Genomic DNA, 19,460 nt, shown 5'->3' with positions numbered 1-19,460 from the left:
TTATTTTCCTGGCAGTTGGAGAGAAGACATAATGGGAACCCAGTTCCTGACAACAGCCTTGGGCTGGTAATCTGGCAAATTAGGCATTTCCCAAAGGATTAGGGTATCTGTCAGTGCTCGGGAGCTGGTGAGTGTTTTTTTGGAGGCTATTTACTTATCATAAAAAGTAATGACCCCCCCCCCCCCCCCCCCCATTTGCCTGTCTTGCCCACCTTTTCCAAAAATCCACTGAAACCCATGCATATAATAAAGAGTTCCTCTGCTGTACCCTGAGCATTACACTCCTGGTATCCAGCATCTCTGCACACCGTACATAGGCTGACACCTGCTATAGAGGTGCAGCCTGCATATGAGAGAGTGTTAGGCCCCGTACACATGTCCGAGAAACTCAACGGGCAAAACACATCGTTTTGCTTGTCGAGTTCCTTGTGAAGCCGCCGAGGATCTCGGCGAGCAAACTTTTCCCATTGACTAACGAGGAAATAGAGAACATGTTCTCTTTTTGGCCCGACGAGATCCTCGTCGGTTTCCTTGGCGAAAAGTGTACACACGACCGGTTTTCTCGGCAGAATACGTCTCCCATCGAGTTTCTGGCTGAATTCTGCCGAGAAAACCAGTCGTGTGTACGGGGCCTCACTTGAAAGTGCCTCTAAGCCATGGGTGCTCAACCTGTGGCCATCCAGCTGTTGTGAAACTACAAGTCCCATCATGCATCAGCCTTTGGGAGTCATGCTTGTAACTGCCAGCCTTGCAAAGCCTCAAGTGACTTGTAGTTCCCCAACAGATGGAGGGTCACAGGTTGAGCACCCATGCTCTAAGCCTTATGATTATATTGAACCTTACTTTATTTGCATATATGCATGATTATGGGTAGCTAGACATTATATGCCAGGGCTGTTCTCTTCATCTTAACTGGAACTGACCAACCCAACCAATGTTTATGTGGCCACCTGTCCTTAATACATAATTCTGAGTGCACAATTTATACAGTAAATACATCAGGAGATAAAATGAGCATGGGGTTTTTGTTTGTTGTTGCTGAAGTGCTAAAGAGGAGTAGCTACACACAGTGCAGCTTAAATTACATTTTCCCCACGTACCTGATGGTAAGAAACATGTATCTTACAAATTATGTTTTTGTGACAAGATTATATTGGGTATAAAATGGTAGTTTTATATACATTTAGCACATTAGTGCCATTGTTAATATTTTAAAGTGTTACAGTGACCTTGCTATGTGCAATTAAATACTTATAGTCAGTAAATGAGTTGTAAAACAAGCCCTCACTGACCTTTGTAGCTGCAGACGCTGTGGAGCAATTCATCTTCAAAGTTCACTGCAAAAGCACTGAAGTTGCTTAAAGCATAGTTCCACCCAAAAATGGAACTTACGCTTTTTGGAATCCCCCCCCCTCCTGTGTCACATTTGGCACCTTTCAGGGGGAGGAGGGAGCAGATACCTGTGTAATACAGGTATTTGCTCCCACTTCCGGGCATAGATCACCGCGGTGACCTACGCCAAGTCCAGCGCCTACTCTGTTCCCCCCGCTGTCTTCTGGGAGACACACGGATCACAGAAGACAGCAGGGACCACTGGGATCGCGCAGTGCGACTCATGCATGCACAGTAGGGAATCGGGAAGTGAAGCCGCAAGGCTTCACTTCCTGATTCCCTTACCGAAGATGGCGGTGGCAGCACCCGAGAGCTTAGGGAGAGATCGGTTTCGGGTGCCGACATTGCACACGCCCAGGACAGGTAAGTGTCCATATATTAAACGTCAGCAGCTGCAGTATTTTTAGCTGCTGACTTTTAATATATTTTTTTCTGCGGAACTCTGCTTTAAGTTGTTCTCTATGTAGCTTATCTCACTATGTTTCCCCTCACAGAGCTCCTGCTCTGTCTTTGTTAGGAATTTGAAGGCTGCTGACTTACCGCTGGAAGAGGGTAACAGAGTGAGTTGAGCTGCTGAGTGACTGCTGGAGGAAACTGAACTGTTAAGGGATTGACTTAACAGACTTATGTCCTGATTATGTCAATGATTGTAAAGGCTGGATTGTTAAAACATGTTATACTTACCTGCTCTGTGCAATGGTTTTGGACAGAATGGACCCAAACCTCCTCTTCTTGTGTCCTCTGCTGGCGCTCCAGGCTCCTCCTCTTCTCTGTGGGCTCTCTCCTGAGCTGGGCTGTGTGTATCTGTTGACACACACAGTGCGGCTTGATCCCACCCCCTCTCTCCCTCCTCACTTCCTTTGATTGACAGCAGCAGGTGCCATTGGCTGTCATTGCTGCCCAAGTACCTCTGAGAAGAAGAAGAGATGGGAGAGAAGGCATGAAGATGGGACAGCACCAGTAAGTAAGCTGACTGGTAAGTAAGTGTTGAGGTGGGGGGGGGGGGATAGTCAGTGGGGTGTTTTTTACCTTAATGCAGAGAATGCATTAAGGTAAAAAAAACACCCATGCTTTGGAACCACTTTAAGTACTTCTGCTTGGAACTTTGAGGGAAAATTCTTTGCAGTGCCTGCAGCTTCAGAGGCACGTGAAGGCTTGCTTTAATGTTCTTTTACTGCTTGATAAGAATATATAAATACTTAAATGTCCATAACCATGCCACTGGCTCACATAAAAGGCTTTGTAAGCTAATAATTGCTGAGCAGCATTTAGAATGAAAAATAAATGTATCCATTTTTAATTTAGAAATGTGTATAGAGTGTGCCATGACATTCCTTGAGGTGGTCACAGAAATTATTTTCAAAGGATAGATAATATGTCCACGATGGAAATGACAGGTGTGTTGTATAGTGGTTTTAAGGCTATAAGTATACACAGTTTAGGCTGCGGACATGCACCTAGTGTGGGGATGTGTTTTTGGCAGAGTTGGCAGAGTTTCGGCCAACCTTCCATCAAGTTTCCATCGTCAGGCACAGCCTGAATACTGCAGGTCTTGTTCCTCTCGAGATTCTATGACAAATACTTAGAAAAGCATACAAATGTTCTAGGCCACTGGGACCAATACACATTAATCAACTGGTCCTATTGATTTGCAGACCATTCTTTTCAAAGCTTGCCTGTATATTAAGCCTAAACCTGGCCACACATGTGATTGTACAATCTCCTTTATACTTACCAACACGTATGTTGTGGGGGGGAACCTACCTAAAGAAAAATATCCATTCAATTGCTATTCAGCTAGGTAAAGTTAGTAAATCTAAAGGAGATTATACAATCAGACTGTAACATATACAGTAAATCTAAAGGAAATTGTACAATCGTATTGTAATGTGGATGGTTGGCTTAACAAGTGTCAGCTATATTTCAGCAAAGACAGCTACTCGTTCTGCAACAGCGTAGGAAAGGAAATCCGTATACACAAGTGCTTCTGAAGCTATTCCTAATATGTCTTTTTTTCTCTGCAATGTTGTGTCTATATTATTTAAAATCTACTATACAGGTGCAAACCATATGTGCTACACAATAACTATACAATAACATTACAAATGACTTTAATATAAAGTTCTTTAAATAAAAAATAACAGAACCACAGCTACAGTCGCATCCAACAGCGACCACTACCCTGGCAAGCTCATAGCTGAACAATAACGGCTGAGGAACGGGAGTCGCTGCTGGATGCAAATGTATGAACGATGCTGGTAAAATAAATAATAAGAAAAATGGCACCAATAATACACTTTTACGCATAACTGTTATGGAATTACACCTTAAATCTTCAAGTCATTTCAAATGTACGGATATCCTGATTGTCCGGATTTCAATTAAGCAGCATTATAGTTTGTTTTTTTCTTTTACTCTGACTGCAGGAAACAAACATACTTCACGTTGTAACAAAACCTCCAGATGTGATTGTTCACTTGACATGTTCGGCAGCATGTGACGAGCAGTAAAACTTTTTGTGAGTAATAAAGTTTGAAAGATTGTTAAACTGGATGTCGCACAGGCGGCAATACTTCCCGCTGGCTGCAGCTGCTCCAGATCCATTCACGGTTTTCGTTAGGCTTGATGCCTGATCCTCAACAGCCGGGGCTGCCGGAGAAACGTTTTCATTAGCTGCCGGAGGTTTGTCAGGTGCCCAGGAGGGTGATTTACACCCGTCTTCTGCTGGAGGGTTCTGGGAAAGGTTCTCTTGCTGAGAGTTTACAGCAGGCCGATCCTCCTGCTTAAGTCCACCATTCACTATTACCATGCCCCGGTTTTTTGGCAATAGTGGGAGCGACTCTTTCTTCAGTAAAGAACATCCATTTGAAGGTATCTGACTTTTGGGAGACTCGCTTTCTACATTTGTGCTTTGATCTAAATCCGCATTGTGTATTACAAGAGACCCAGAAATATAATCACTTGGCTTGATTCCATAATATGGGGAAAGCTGATCGGCGCCTTTCGCTTTTTTTATTGCTCCTGGGTAAAGGCATTGTGAAAAAAAAGCATTTTTGTTTTCCTCTTTCGTGGCGATAAGCTGTGCTGCCTCGCTAAAGACTTTAAGACCTTGAAGAGTCGCTAAGTGTGAAGAGAACAAGTTCCCATTAGGTGAGGACTGTTTTGAGGTCCTGTTCTTTTCACACTTTATGGAGCTCCTTTCGAAGTTGGCTTCAGGGCTGTTCCTTTCGCTCTCAGGGTTGGGGAAAACTTTGCTCTCTAGATTTCCTATGTCGTTACGTTGGCTTGCTGTCACGGGACAGAAGTTTTGCTTGTGGGTAAGGTAGTTCTCAACTTTATTAAAACCTATCTTACAAACTGTGCACTCGTGATAGTCCAGGAGCCTTTTGGGAGAGGAGGCTACTCGATCAGACTGCGCTAAGCATTTTTTGCTAAGGTCTATTGGTGCATCCATCTCCAGGGAGGAAATGGTTGAGTGCGAAGTTTCGCATTTCACCACGGGAACACATTTACTAATTGAAAGTGATGTTTCCAAATGCTTTGGAACAACTCCTGGAAAGATATCGCACCTGGGATGATAACAGTCCCCGGGGTTTTCTGCAGGCTCTTGGACAGATGTGCAAGGGTTGCCAAGATTAGCCACATGAAGAAAATGCTGTTGAACTAGTTGTGGCCTCTGATCGTGCTCAGGAAGGCACATCTCATACATCTTTCTCCTCTTCCTAGTGCGCAGAGTTCTCTGCATGGCAGGCACTTTGTTTGTCGCTGATCTTTTTAATGGGGGGTCATGGCGAGTTGCGCAGTAGTACTGTTTATGAACCATGAATGTTTCCTGCCTACTGAAGGTTATATTACAAGCTGCGCAGGTGGTACTGTTTGGGTCACCACTGTCACCTTCCATTTGTGGGGGTGCAGCATTTTTTATTTCTGCTGCTTTTCCATTAATTTTCTCATCATTGTTAGTCGCATTTGGCAATTTTTTTACATCAGAGGCAAAGTCTTTGTCCCTTGGCTTTAAGTTTGACCCCAGAAGATCTAGAACATTGCCTGAGTTAATGCAGGAGGCTTGAAGCAGTTGGTTGTCATTTTCGGAAGAATGAAGAGTTGTATTGAGAAGGTTGACAGGATTCTGAGCGTTGGTTGGGCTCACAGCTTCTGGTATCTTCTCCGTTACACTGGGAAAGTCTGACTTGCTTATGTGCTGCCATCGGCTATTGCAGTAGTGTTTCTTATGTACCAAATAATTGTCCAAGTTGTTAAATGTTATATTGCACTCAAAGCAAGTGGCTCCCTTTGGCATCAGGGGGCTGTAAATGACAGGGGGGTAGCTATTGCTGCCATGCCTTAGCCGCCGGTGTACCAGTTCAGACATCTTTGCCAGTATTTCTGAGGCTTGAGGAACCACAGTTATATCATGGGGAAAAGCAAACTGAGATAGAAAGGGTGCCATGGGGAAAGAGGGTCCAATAGTGGGCTGTACAGGAGATGAAGCAAGCCTGGGGCTCGATGGCTCAGATTTTATTTTAGTGTAGGAAAACATGTTTTTATTGCCTGTCTCTAGCCGCTGATTGGACAGAAAAGGATGCGGTTTCTTCTCACTCTTTTCCAGTTCACTGTCTGAGCTTGCATCTTTGTTCAGCCCAGTCTTTTGGCTCTGCAGAAGTTCATTTTTATTCAGCAGCTCTGGCGTCTGTTGTGCATTTGCTTCGTTGGCACCGGGAGAGTGTTCGGTGTCAGCTTCTCGTTGCAGTTTACTTCCAGGGACATGAAGCTCCTGGTGTTGTAGGAGTTCCCTCTGAGTCTGAAAGCCAAAATGGCACTGATTGCATCGAAAGGCAGCTTGAGTAAGATGAGAGAACAGGTGTTTGTGGAAGTTAATCACAGATTCTGCCGTGTAGTTACACACTGTACATTTCAGGCTGGCCCCGGGAGGAAAGACATCTTCAACTTTAACACCTGCAAAAAGACAGGATTATGTTAATACAAAAATAAATCTTGCTGATCTATCTGCAAACCTGACAAAATATCTTATCACACACAAAACATTCCCAACCCTTCTGGCTTTCTGAACAACTTGCCATTCTGCATATTTTCTCCAAATAAATAAAACAAAGAATGTTGGACTAAAGGGCCTAACAAGTAAACTACAAATTGGGTAACACAAAATTAGACCTCCCTAACTACTCTGGTCCACACATGCAGATGTATTCAAAAAGAATTAGCAAAGTGTTTACAGTTTATGAACTGCTGCTCTGGAGACACACTGCACACTCTTCAGCTACTTCAGCATGAGGATCGCCATGAGGGAGGAGCCACCTAGTGGGAGAGGAGGAGTCACCTAGGCGGCCCGTAGCTGGAAGGAGCCACTCCCCCCAAAATGAAGAGCCCAAAGTGTGGTTGCTTAGCTCTAAACTAGCTGTAGAGTATGCTGGGGAAGTCATGTATTGGTCTGTGGATTGTCATACCTATGTGCACCTTACCTGTGCTCGATTATAAATTGATCTGAATGGTTGCCATTTTGCTTTGTTGGAATCAGTATAGACACACGGAGGTTGATTTACTAAAACTGAAGAGTGCAAAATCTGGTGCAGCTGTGCATGGCTGCCAATTAACTTCTAACTTCAGCTTGTTCAATTAAACTTTGACAAAAAAAAACCTGGAGCTGGTTTCTATGCAGAGCTGCACTGGATTTTGCACTTGTTTTACCACTTAAGGACCGCCTAACGTCGATATACGTTGGCAGAATGGCACGGCTGGGCACAATTACGTACCTGTACGTGATTGTATAATGCCCAGCCGTGGGTCACGGGTGCGAGTCCGCGACTCGGTCCGAAGCTCCGTGACCGCGGACCGATTGCCGCTGGAGTCCCGCGATCGGTCCCCGGAGCTGAAGAACGGGGAGAGCTGTGTGTAAACACAGCTTCACTATTCTTCACTGTGGCGCCGTGATCGATCGTGTGTTCCCTTATATAGGGAGTCACAATCGATGATGTCACACCTACAGCCACACCCCCCTACAGTTAGAAACACAGATGAGGTCACACTTAACCCCTTCAGCGCCCCCTTATGGTTAACTCCCAAACCGCAATTGTCATTTTCACAGTAAACAATGCATTTTTAATGCATTTTTTGCTGTGAAAATGACAATGGTCCCAAAAATGTGTCAAAATTGTTCCGATGTGTCCGCCATAATGCCGCAGTCACGAAAAAAAAACGCTGATCGCCGCCATTAGTAGTAATAAAAATAAATTTATAAAAATGCAATAAAACTATCCCCTATTTTGTAAACGCTATAAATTTTGCGATAAACACTTATTGCGATTTTTTTTTACCAAAAATAGGTAGAAGAATACATATCGGCCTAAACTGAGAAAAAATATTTTTTTTAAATATTTTGGGGGATATTTATTATAGCAACAAGTAAAAAATATTGAATTTTTTTCAAGATGGTCGCTCTATTTTTGTTTATAGCGCAAAAAATAAAAACCGCAGAGGTGATCAAATACCACCAAAAGAAAACTCTATTTGTAGGGAAAAAAGGACGCCAATTTTGTTTGGAAGCCACGTCGCACGACCGCGCAATTGTCAGTTAAATCGACGCAGTGCCGAATCGCAAAAAGGGGCCTGGTCCTTTAGCTGCATTTTGGTCCGGGTCTCAAGTGGTTAAAGTAAATCACAGTGACAGTTTCTTCAGCTGTCTTAAGGGAGTCTGGTGTGTTGCCTCCAAGGCATTCCTACTTTTAATTAATTTAGTTATATATATATATATATATATATATATATATATATATATGTGTCCCATATTGGAAAATTTGAATAGTTTAGAGATAGAGATCACACTTTACAGAGGTACCTTGACGCAGCAGTGTATGCAACAAAAAACTAAAATATTGAAACCCTTTTTATTGTCTTTTCGAGCTTTCCATCTGGAGAGCGTGTTGGGGAATTTTTATATTTTCATTTACTTTATATCCATCTGAAGTTCAGCTTTAAAATACATCCTCAGCCCCTTGTTTTTTTTTAAAGTATAGAAGAATTAAAACATTTGTTGGGTTTTTACGGTTATCTGGAGCTTGGTTGGAGAGATGTTTCCTCATGTATTGCCACCATTTAACCAGACAGGAAGTGAGAGAAAATCTACAGCAGGGATACATACAGTCATAAAACTGACAGGGGTTCTAACCTTTCCCTGTTGTACTTAAAAAATATATATATATATATTTCTGTCGGTGTTGCTGTGGCAGTTTTTCACTCACTTCCTGCCTAGTTAAAGTGATTGTAAATGATCACCTTGTAAAACAACCCATTCAGTTTAAAATAGAAAGAAAGGCAAAACATTTTTGTATAGATATAAAAAACATTATAAATACTTTTTTCCCTTTTTCATAAGTGATCACATTCCCTTTGTTATCAGCTGTATGAGAGCTGGGGGGATAAGATACAGCAGCACACTGAACTTCCCAATGAATCGCTGTGCAGCGGGGCATGTCAGGAAAAGTCTGATTATTGGAGAAGAACATACTGAGTTCCCAGCATAGCTAGAGAACTGACCAGGGTGTGCTCTCCTGCTTAGTGTGATCAGTTTTTAATACAAAGGCAAGGCAATGAGCAGGAACATCAGGGGTTTCACATCTAGGAAGCAATACAAAGAGAACAGGATACTTTCTCAAACAAGTACATGAAACAGCAGGCACATATCAGGAATATGAAGTGTTGGGGTAACAAATACTTTTAACCTTTGTTACAATGGAACAGCAATAGGGAAACATGTCTCTAACATAGTCAGGGGATTGAATCTTTCTCCACACTATCCAAAAAAATAAAAGTTTTATCTGGACATACACTTTAAGTTTTTTATAAGGGTAAGCAAAACTAGTAGAGGTTATAATGACTTAATGACTTAGTGGCTGCTGTCCATGAAGTTGCTTTTCCCTTTTACGATAATACAGGACTGGTTCTTTAAAAAAGGACATGACCGATTTCCCTACCACTGTGCTACAGTATAAAAGATATCTATCATTACAAAGGAAATAAATTGCTAATATTGCACATCAGATGACTAAAGCCCTGTACACACAACGAATATCTGATGGAATCTAATCCGATGGATTTTTTCGTCGGATATCCGATGAAGCTGACTTTCATCAGTCTTGCCTACACACCATCGGTCAAAAATCCGATCGTGCCAAAACGCGGTGACGTACACCACTACGACGAGCCGAAAAAAATGAAGATCAATACTTTCGAGCATGCGTCGACTTGATTCTGAGCATGCAAGGATTTTTGTCCGATGGAGTTCCATACATACGATCACATTTTTCTATCGTTTTTTTTATCCATAGGAAACATTTAAAACATGTTCTATTTTTTTACACCGATGGAAACAAAACCAATGGGGCCCACACACGATCGTTTTGTCCGATGAAAACAGTCCATCGGTCTGTTTTCATCGGACAAACCGATCGTGTGTACGCGGCTTAACAGGTCAGAACTGACCAGAAAGTCTGAGCTGCCCTGTCATTCAGCATTAAGACACAGGATCATAACACATTTTACAAAGACGATGTGACTTGGACTTTACATCGGGTTGAGGACTCTCTCCCCACCCTGATCTGACATTGTTGGGTGCTTATTGAACCTTGTGAGCTAAAAAATCACAGCACACAAAGTACACGAAGGTACAGAATTGAGGCCAGGCCTCAGTCCCTGAACACCCCGGGGGAAAAGGATTCTGATGGGGCAAGGCCCACTCTAGTCCACCTAGCCAAAACCAGGCATACAATCCTCAGGGACCAGCCAATACCACTGAGCAAGTACTAAGTACAGGCTTAACGGAAGGGAGACCCTTAGTTGGGGAGAGGAAAAGGACCCATGAAGGCCACAGATCCTCCCCGACATCAGGTTAGACCTTGATAAACTTGCACTCTCTGGGCCAGATTCTGAAAGGACTTACGATGGCGCAGCGCCATGTACGCCGTTGTAAGTCCTAATCCGACCCGTCGTATCTATGCGCCTGATTTTTAGAATCAGTTACGCATAGATATCCATTAGATCCGACAGGCGTAAGCCTCTTACGCCGTCGGATCTTAACTGCATTTTTTTGTTGACCGCTAGGTGTCGCTTCCGTCGAATTCCGCGTCGAGTATGCAAATTAGCTAGATACGCGAATTCCCGAACGTATGCGCGGCCGACGCAGTAAAGTTACAACGTTTACGTTAGGCTTTTTCCAGCGTATAGTTGCCCCTGCTATATGAGGCATAAGTGCGGCGTACCAATGTTAAGTATGGCCGTCGTTCCTGCGTCGAAATTTGAAAAAGTTACGTCATTTGCGTAAGTCGTCCGTGAACGGGGCTGGACGTCATTTACGTTCACGTCGAAACCAATGACGTCCTTGCGGCGTACTTTGGAGCAATGCACACTGGGAAATTCCATGGACAGCGCATGTGCCGTTCCGCAAAAACGTCAATCACGTCGGGTCACAGTAGTTTTACATAAAACACGCCCCCCTGATCCAAATTTGAATTAGGTGGGCTTACGCCGGCCGATTTACGCTACGCCATCGCAACTTACGGAGCAAGTGCTTTGAGAATACAGCACTTGCCCGTCTAAGTTGCGGAGGCGTAACGTAAATCGGATACGTTACGCCCGGGCAAAGATACGCTGCTGACTAAGAATCTGGCCCTCTGTCTCTGTGGAGTGTATAAGTAAGAAACCCATGTTCAGTGCAAGTGCTTGTGCAATAAAAAGTAAAAACATGGGAGGAATGGGATTGATTTACATACGTGGATGTACCAGGTTTCTCTCTTCACTCCCCGCTGTCAAACGGAAAGGTGTGGAAGTGAAAGAAAGGTATATGTAACTGGATGGGCAAAGCCCATATTCCCATAAAAGATCCTAAACTATCCACCATCCCCAACTTTACAGTAAACCTTAAATGTGAGAGAAGAACATCTGAATTCTTTTTCTTCACACAGAGAATTGTGATTCAACAGACTTACCGCTGTGGGAGTTTAGATGTACTTCCAGTGCTCTGGCATTAGAAAAGCTTTTGGTGCACTGTGGGTATGGGCAGATACTGGACATCTGTGGCGTGCTTTCCTCACTGTCCTCTGGAAGCTGGGCTGTATCCCTCTGGCGACCACTGCAATAGTACATGAGATGGGCCTGCAAGTTGCGCTCGCTCCTGTACCAAATTCCACAAGATTTGCAGGGGAATATGTCTTCTGCAAAGAAGGCAGAAAAAGGCAACAAATCAGTGAAGCTGAATGCTGAACTCCAGGCAAACAACTGTTTTACCTGCCAAGGAATTTATAACTTTGTTCAGCCAGTCTAGTAATCCAAGCTTCGTTACCAATAAGCAAAGGCAGGTCCTAGACCTTTCAAACTTCACTACAGTTAAGCAATACACACTGGCCTGGGACCCATTCCAGCCTCTGATTGGACAATGAAGGAACAGCAGCACACTGATGAGGTAAGCCCTATACTCTTCCCTGTGTAGGAATGTGCATACCCATGATTGGCCTCTGCTGCTTTCCTGCAGACAATATACAGGAGATGACTGGAGCTTTATAGCCTCCATGTAATCATTTATAATAAGTACATAACTGGATCAGCTGTTGCAATTGACAGTGTTAAATTTGCCACGACTCGGGTTGTATGGTAGGCAGGGCTTTCTTTCTCAGAGAATAGGTGCAGGAACTCCCCTCTCCCTAGTCACCTCTTGTCCTCGAGCCCCTTTCCCACCTCCAAGCACCGTCCTTTGTTTCCACCCCCTACACACCACCCAGTACCACCTCTTTTAGAGAAAACATAAGTATAATTTTGTGGTGCCAAGTAATCTGTATGAAACTTGGTAATTATTACATGAAAAGCAGTAAAATGGATCCAATGCAATCCAATTAGATTTTTCAATTGTCTTTGGTGCAGACACCAGCATCTTCACTACGGAAAACTTGCTGTGAAGCCTGCAGGCTTCACAGCTGGTTTTCTACTGCGCATGCACAAATCGATTGCGTTTTCTAAATAGTCCTACTGTCTTTCAGGACCTGAGGGTGTCCCAGATGGCAGTGGGGGGGGGGGGGGGGCAGACATACTCATAGATAGCCACAGCGATCTTACCTGGAAATGGGAGTAAGTACCTGTCAAAACCAGGTACCGTACCTGCCGCCGATATTGTGTCAATCTCGCCTCTGCTAGCGGCGAGATTGACACCTGCGATCCCCGTCGCAGGAGCCAGCGCCGAGCTATGTTGCTCCTCCCACTCGCGGCCCCCAACGGATTCCTATGGATGTGTGGCATCTCGTGGGGGCGGCTAGTGCGGGAAGCCTCGCATCGCACAGCGCTGGAAACACAAAATCGCCGGCACCTACTGTACCCCCTCCTGACAAAAAAGTGCCAAATGTGGTAGTGGAGGAGGGGGGGGGGGTTTAAAAAAAAGGGGGAGCTTCCCCTTTTGGGTAGAGGTAGAGCTCCGCTTTAATGTCTATAAAATATTTTATTTGGCCTATATTTACACAATAAAACAAAAAAAAATACATTATAAATAGTTTGCAGTATCTAAAAAAGTTTTCCAACTCTTTACATACCCAATTATATGGCTTAAAAATAGCAAAAGAGGCATTTATTTAATTCTGTATGCCTAAAATTGAGTTTATGTTAATTTAATTTCTTATATACGATACATTGTATTTAAAACACATGTCAGAGTTTCCAAAGAATCGGTGCATCACATGCCACTTACTGTTGACAATGGCTGTAGGCAAGATAGAAGCCATAGCTGCTTGTTGAGGAAGGAGCTGTATGGAGTCCAACAAGCGCGCTGGATACATCCCCTCCGCAAGAGTCATTTGAGTGGCAGCTTGTAGCCTTGAGTCAAAATCCACAACAAAGGCAATTAACTCCTCGCCCTCAGCAATAGACTTGGTGGTTGTACACCACAGTTGTCCCCCTGTAAGCACAAAACGAAGGAGTGTACGGTTAGTGGCTAAATAAGTCTCAAAATGTCAAACAAGAGCAAGGCACCAAATTGCTAAAATCTTAAGTTTGAACACATTTCAGAATGACTTTCACCCAGGAGACGAGAAACGAAAAATCTTAACAGCTTTCAGAAATGTTTGGGTGATAAAAGTGTATGAGGCTGGCAATTAAATGGGGTTGATTTATTAAAGGCAAATAAGTTTTGCACTTTGCAAGTGAAGTTGCACTTTGCTAGGGAATTTTACTCAGAACTCAGTGAATGAATGAAGCTCTGCTGATTTCCATCAATTAACCATTTCCCCCCCTTCATGACCAGAGCACTTTTTGCTATTCAACACCTTGCTACTTTAACCACTTGCCGACTGCCTTCTGCAGATGTATTGCAGCAGGTCGGCTCTATCGCATGAAACAACATATTTGCACGTTGTTGCGTGCAATAGCCACTGGGCGGCACGCGCGCTGCCGGAGGCATGGTCGCATGCTGATTGGACACAGGGGATACCAATCAGCAGGTCCAGCGGACCCAATGTCTGCTGGCCACCCGCAATCATTCTCGAGAGAGAGGCAGAATGTAAACAAGGCAGATCGACGTTCTGGCAGGGGACGAGATAGAAATCTTGTGTTCCTGCTAAACAGGAACATCGATCTCTGTCTTCACCCAGTCAGAGGAACCCCCACATAGTTAGAAAGCACCGCCTAGGGACACACTTAACCTTTTGATTTCCCCTGGTCTTAACCCCTTCCCTGCCATTGTCATAAGTACAGAAACATATTTTTAGCAATGATCACTGCGATGATTTTACTATAGTCTACCAACTATGGTTTACTCGAAAATTGATCAGTCTTGATGGTACTTATCTCTTGAGGCCCAAAAATACAAGGACAGTACAAATATCCCCCAAATGACCCAATTTTGGAAATTAGACAGTCTAAGGTATTTAGTAAGAGGCATGGCACATTTTTTTTTAAATTTTGGCACAAAAAATGCTTAAAGGGCCACGTACAGGTACATGGATGTGCCCAGCCGTGCCATTCTGCCGACGTATATCGTCGTGAAGGGGTCCTTAAGTGGTTAATAGGGGTTCCTTGAGCTGTGGCTGATTGATCTCCCATTTTATGGTGCATGCATAGATGCAGGACCGATGCCACTTGAAAGAACCAGCAGCATGATACCAATTATCATTTTAGCTGTCTGTAAGGTTGGTATTTTGACCATCTCTGTAAGGTGCCCTGCCCAATGAATTGGTTTTAGTAAGGTTTCCATAAGACCTGAAAATTATTTTAGAAGTTCCTCTGGGGAAAAAAGTTAATGATGTGGCCTGATTAAAAGACTAGCTCTGTTTGCAATAATAATAATAAGAGAAAGTACTTCTGCCTGGCCCAGCTTAGATAGAGGGCAAGTCTACGAGATCCACTGTAGATCTACTCCCCCATTCCCCCCATCATCCAACCTTTTACGCCATACTGTATCCATATGTTGGTGCAGTTTGTACTATGTTATTTTTATGTACCAACTTCCTTGTCTGTAGCTAAACTGTTGTTCTTGTAAAAATTTTAAGAAAAAGGCTTGAAATAAAAAGAATCCTCTGCCTGGAACTTTTATCAGCAATATTGCTCCATTAGTCTTATACTGTACTAAGCAACATGGTAAGAGCATCTGCAGATGGGTGTCATGCACCTAAGGCTCCTTTCACAAAACACTTCTGATCAAGTCTGCCAGTCAGTTTTTCAAGTGGACCTAAGGCCCCGTACACACGACCAAGTTTCTCGGCAGAATTCAGACAGAAACTCGATCGGAGCTGTATTCTGCCGAGAAACCCGGTCGTGTGTACACTTTCGGCCGAGGAAACCGACGAGAATCTCGACGTGCCAAATAGAGAACATGTTCTCTATTTCCTCGTTAGTCAACGGGGAAACTTGGCTCAACGAGATCCTCGGCGGCTTCACAAGGAACTCGACGAGCAAAACGATGTGTTTTGCTTGTCAAGTTTCTCGGCCGTGTGTACGGGGCCTTACAGTAACCTCTATTCAGCTCTATGGGCAGGCGGATGTAAACAGACGTGTGTCAGCTTATAACCGCCCACCTCCAAATCTATCCAAGTCTCCAAAAAACAGATAAGGACTCATAGTTCATGAGTAAATCAGAAAATCAGGCAAGCTAAAGTCACCCTATGATATAACATATAAAAGTGTAACTTCAGGAAAACCTCTTTATACAAAGTAAAACAAGTATTTTTACTGTTTTAACTGTCAAAGAGTTTGTCATTTTGGCCAACTATTCCTGCGATACACACATCCCTGATCAGTCAGTAATATCATACTGCTACTTTCTTATTTTGAATTATTGCTTTTTGGGTCTGCCTCCAGCTCGTTGGACAGAGGTGATGATGATGATTTTATGTCCAATGCGAAGCCTGAAGGCAGAGAGTTGACACATTGCTAAAAGAAGATGAATTGCTTAATCAGGAGCTCCATGTGTCTAAATCCCCAAATTGGCTGTGCAGAATTACAAATCATTTGGCAGATAAAATAGTAAATATATATGTTTTAGAACTGTGCTTTCAGGGTTTGCCCTAAGTTCTACTTTAATGCCTTTAAAAAGTTTTATTATTGAGAGATATGCTCCGAATTATCTCTTGGTATAATCAAGTACAATGGGGTTGATTTACTAAAGACAAATCGACGTTGCACTTTGCAAAGTGCAGCTGTACTCTGCAAGTGCTCCAAAGATTAGTAAATGAGGTAAAGCTTTACTTTGCAAAAAAATACCCAATTATGTGCAAGGAAAAAAAAGAATTTTTGCTTGCACATGATTGGATGATGGAAGTCAGCAGAGCTTCTTGCCATTTAGTAAGCTCTGGAGAGTGCAACTTTTCAAAGTGAACAGTCTACTTGCCTATAGTAGATCAACCTCAAATTTCATCTCCCACTTTCTTTTGGAAGTGCTCATTATCATTCACAGAGATTTTATAGTCTTTTGGTAATCTCTGTGAAAGCTTTTTCATCTTTCTATTCTCTACACTGAAATGGGTTGGATCATAGTGGTGCGCCATCAATCTGCCTTTAGAGTTGTTGGGTCTCAATGCTTGCCCAGTCTGTTCTAGGACGGGCACATATCTCCCGACTTGCGGATCTCAGGGCAACATTTATCTGTCTACAGAGTCTTTTTGAGCCAACTCTATTATATTTTTGTTTTTGCGCATCGTAAACAAACCGTTTATCAGCAATTTGCACTGGAGGATCATCTCACTTATATAACTTAATTATGGTGATCACAGCCCATGCATAAACAGACCTGAAGTCTTCTGCATTCTAATGATGTTTTATTCATGTCCCTAAACACCGATCCATTTAAAGATTAATATTCCAATTTATTTTCAAAGAAAATGCAATGTTTAAAAGTGGAAACAACTTTAAGAGCTAAAACTCCAAATTAGGCTGTTTTTTTTTTTTTTTTTATCTCATTCCTTAACTGCGAATGATGGCATCCTCATGGGACTGTGCATTAAAAAAAAAAATAGATTATGTCTGATGTATTAATGAGTTGAAGGGAAGAACTAATTTGTTTAACTTGTTTAGACACAAAAAACAAATCACTTAAATGGTGTTATCTTTAATTCCAGACCAAGGTATAAATTCATATCTGTTTTGGCTCGGATCACATCCCTTACTGCCGAGTTTACATTTCTTGGTGGATGGGTTGTATGGATGCTGTATTCGCTATGCAAGTGAAAAGTGTATCCATTTTGATAAGTAATATTGCAGTGTTTATCATAACAGATAAATGCCTTTTCAACTTCACTTCATTTTTCTCCACAAAGAGATTACAGTTTTAAAACAACTTATTACAGGAATCTGCTTGCTGAGATAAGAACAGATGATAGTCTATAGTTAAATTGCCAAAAAAAGAAAAAAAAATACATATATGGACATTGTTTAGCTGGAATTACTAAACAATTAATTCTGCGTATCTGATTGGTTTCTCAGATGAGAGAGGCAATTTGTTGCAAAAAACAGCATTTTCCTAAATGATTTAGGGTTTCTGTTCCATTCTGAATCAAGCAATGCATTCTGATTTATTGATCTCCAGCTAAAAGTTGAACCATACGTAGATACATAAAAAAAAATTGTCATAAAAATTCTTAAAGTATTTAGATAAAGCAGCATAAATATATAAATATTTACCCGTATTTATCGGGGTATAACACGCACAGGCGTATAACACGCACCCTAACTTTAAGAGGGAATTGTCAGGGAAAAAAAACTTCCACTGCCCCTGTGTATAACACGCAGGCACAGTTTACCCTCTATTTTCAGGGTAAAAAAGTGAGTGTTATACGCCAATAAATACATTACTTATTTAAAAGCTATACTCCAGGGAAATAAAATAAAAAAACGACCCTTGGAATAGGGCACCTCCCATTCTGCAAGGGTTAAATGCTCCTTTCTGCCCACAGTACCAATAAAATACGTTTTTTTTCCTTCCACAAATAAATAGAAGTTTTACTTTCCTTATCCCTTGCGCCGCTCCACAACCAGCACTGTCCTTTCTTGACGATAGGGGTTGTTGGCAGGCACTTGGGGTCCTCACTTACAATGCAGGACTGCTAGTCCTGCATTGTACATGTGACCAACAAACAGGGCACTGAAGAGAAGCAGCGGGGACAGGTTGCATCAAGAGGAGAAGCCTACAGGAGCGAGGAATACGGAAAGTATGAAGCCTTGTACACACGACCGAGGAACTCGACGGGCGAAACACATCGTTTTTCTCGCCGAGTTCCTTGTTAGGCTTGTCGAGGAACTCGACAAGCTTGCTTTGCGTACACACTGTCAAGACAAAATCTCCTCGTTCTCAAACGCGGTGACATACAACACATATAACGGCAGGGGAAGTTCGATTCCACTGGCTAAACTCTTGGGGCTGGTTTTGCTAATCTCATGTGTTTGCGTGTCAAGTAAAAGTTTATTAATTGACGATTTGCACTTTTCAGTCTGTTACAGCTTGAAAAATGTGTTATCTCCATTACAAATGCTACTTTTACTCCCGTCTCATACTTTATTCTGAGCAAGCGCGGGTTTCTTAGCATACACACGCTCGAGTTTCTCGTCGGAAACCAGCCCGACCAGGAACTCGACGAGCCAATTTGAGACTCCCATCAAGGAAATAGAGAACTTGCTCTCTTTTTGGCTTGTCGAGTTTCTTGACAGTTTCCTCGACTAAAATGTACACACGACTGGTTTCCTCGGCAAAAAAATATCTCCCAGCAAGTTTCTTGCTGTTTTTTGCCGAGAAACTCGGTCGTGTGTACGAGGCCTGAGTGTACTATTTAAGACACAATAGTCACAAATATTGTACAGTGGCTGTGGCAGTTTCTTTATTTTTTTCTTTGTAAGGTCATCCCTGTCTAGCTCAAGTAAACATGGGCAAGGTTGGAAATTTAAACATGTTAAAAAAACGCAACTTGAAGTTGTGTTTTGTTTATGGGAGATCGCAGAGGAATGTGAGCCTTGTAGTCTGTTCCATGGCATAACACTGTGGTGAGCAAAGAGAATAGTGATCATTGAAACATACATAGTGAAGAACTTGTGCAAAAAAAGCTTCCTAATTTTTTTCCCTTTGAGACTGTTCCTGCCCAACTCAAGCAAACTTCGGCAGGGGGCCAGGGCAGCAATGCAAACTGGGCAAAAATATTACCAGCTTGGAAGAATGCTGCAAGGGGGGCCCAACTGGATCTTTTTTTGCTGCCACGTTTGGTAAGAGACTAATTTCAATCACCCTTCAGTCCTTACTGACCTTCGCCTATGATTTTTTCTCCAGGGACAAATGAGGAAGAGCAGGCAGCAGTAAAATCTAAGTGTACAACCTTAAGGCCACAAGCTGCCTGCAATTCCTCAGAGTGAACCTTTAAAAAAATCAAAGCAGTGCCCCACCATCTTCGGTAACATCCTTACCATGCCAGGTTTTCTTTCCTTAGTTGCTGGGACAAAATAAAAAAATGTCCCCAAGCCATCCACAAGCCCAAATCCTAAATGTATGCTTGGCAAAGCTGCTAGGCCTTTTCGACTGCTTCCATACCAGCTCTTGTACACAG

General features: G+C 42.7%; 1 protein-coding gene across 1 annotated transcript in view; it reads right to left on the bottom strand.

Moving 5' to 3' along the window:
- Positions 1–2,203: 2,203 nt before the first annotated feature.
- ZFPM2 (zinc finger protein, FOG family member 2) overlaps positions 2,204–19,460 on the bottom strand; it is a 486,407-nt gene continuing 469,150 nt past the window's right edge. The window contains exons 6-8 of the mRNA XM_040354842.1: positions 13,133–13,339; positions 11,391–11,615; positions 2,204–6,348 (exon numbers count right to left, since the gene is read on the bottom strand). Coding sequence (XP_040210776.1) covers positions 3,866–6,348; positions 11,391–11,615; positions 13,133–13,339 — 2,915 coding nt within the window. The 3' untranslated portion in view covers positions 2,204–3,865. The remainder of the gene's footprint in view (positions 6,349–11,390; positions 11,616–13,132; positions 13,340–19,460) is intronic.

This window comes from Rana temporaria, chromosome 5 (assembly GCF_905171775.1).
Source record: "Rana temporaria chromosome 5, aRanTem1.1, whole genome shotgun sequence".
NCBI lineage: Eukaryota > Metazoa > Chordata > Amphibia > Anura > Ranidae > Rana > Rana temporaria.
Note: the sequence above shows the minus strand (reverse complement) of the source record. Positions and strands in the feature narration are given on the sequence as shown.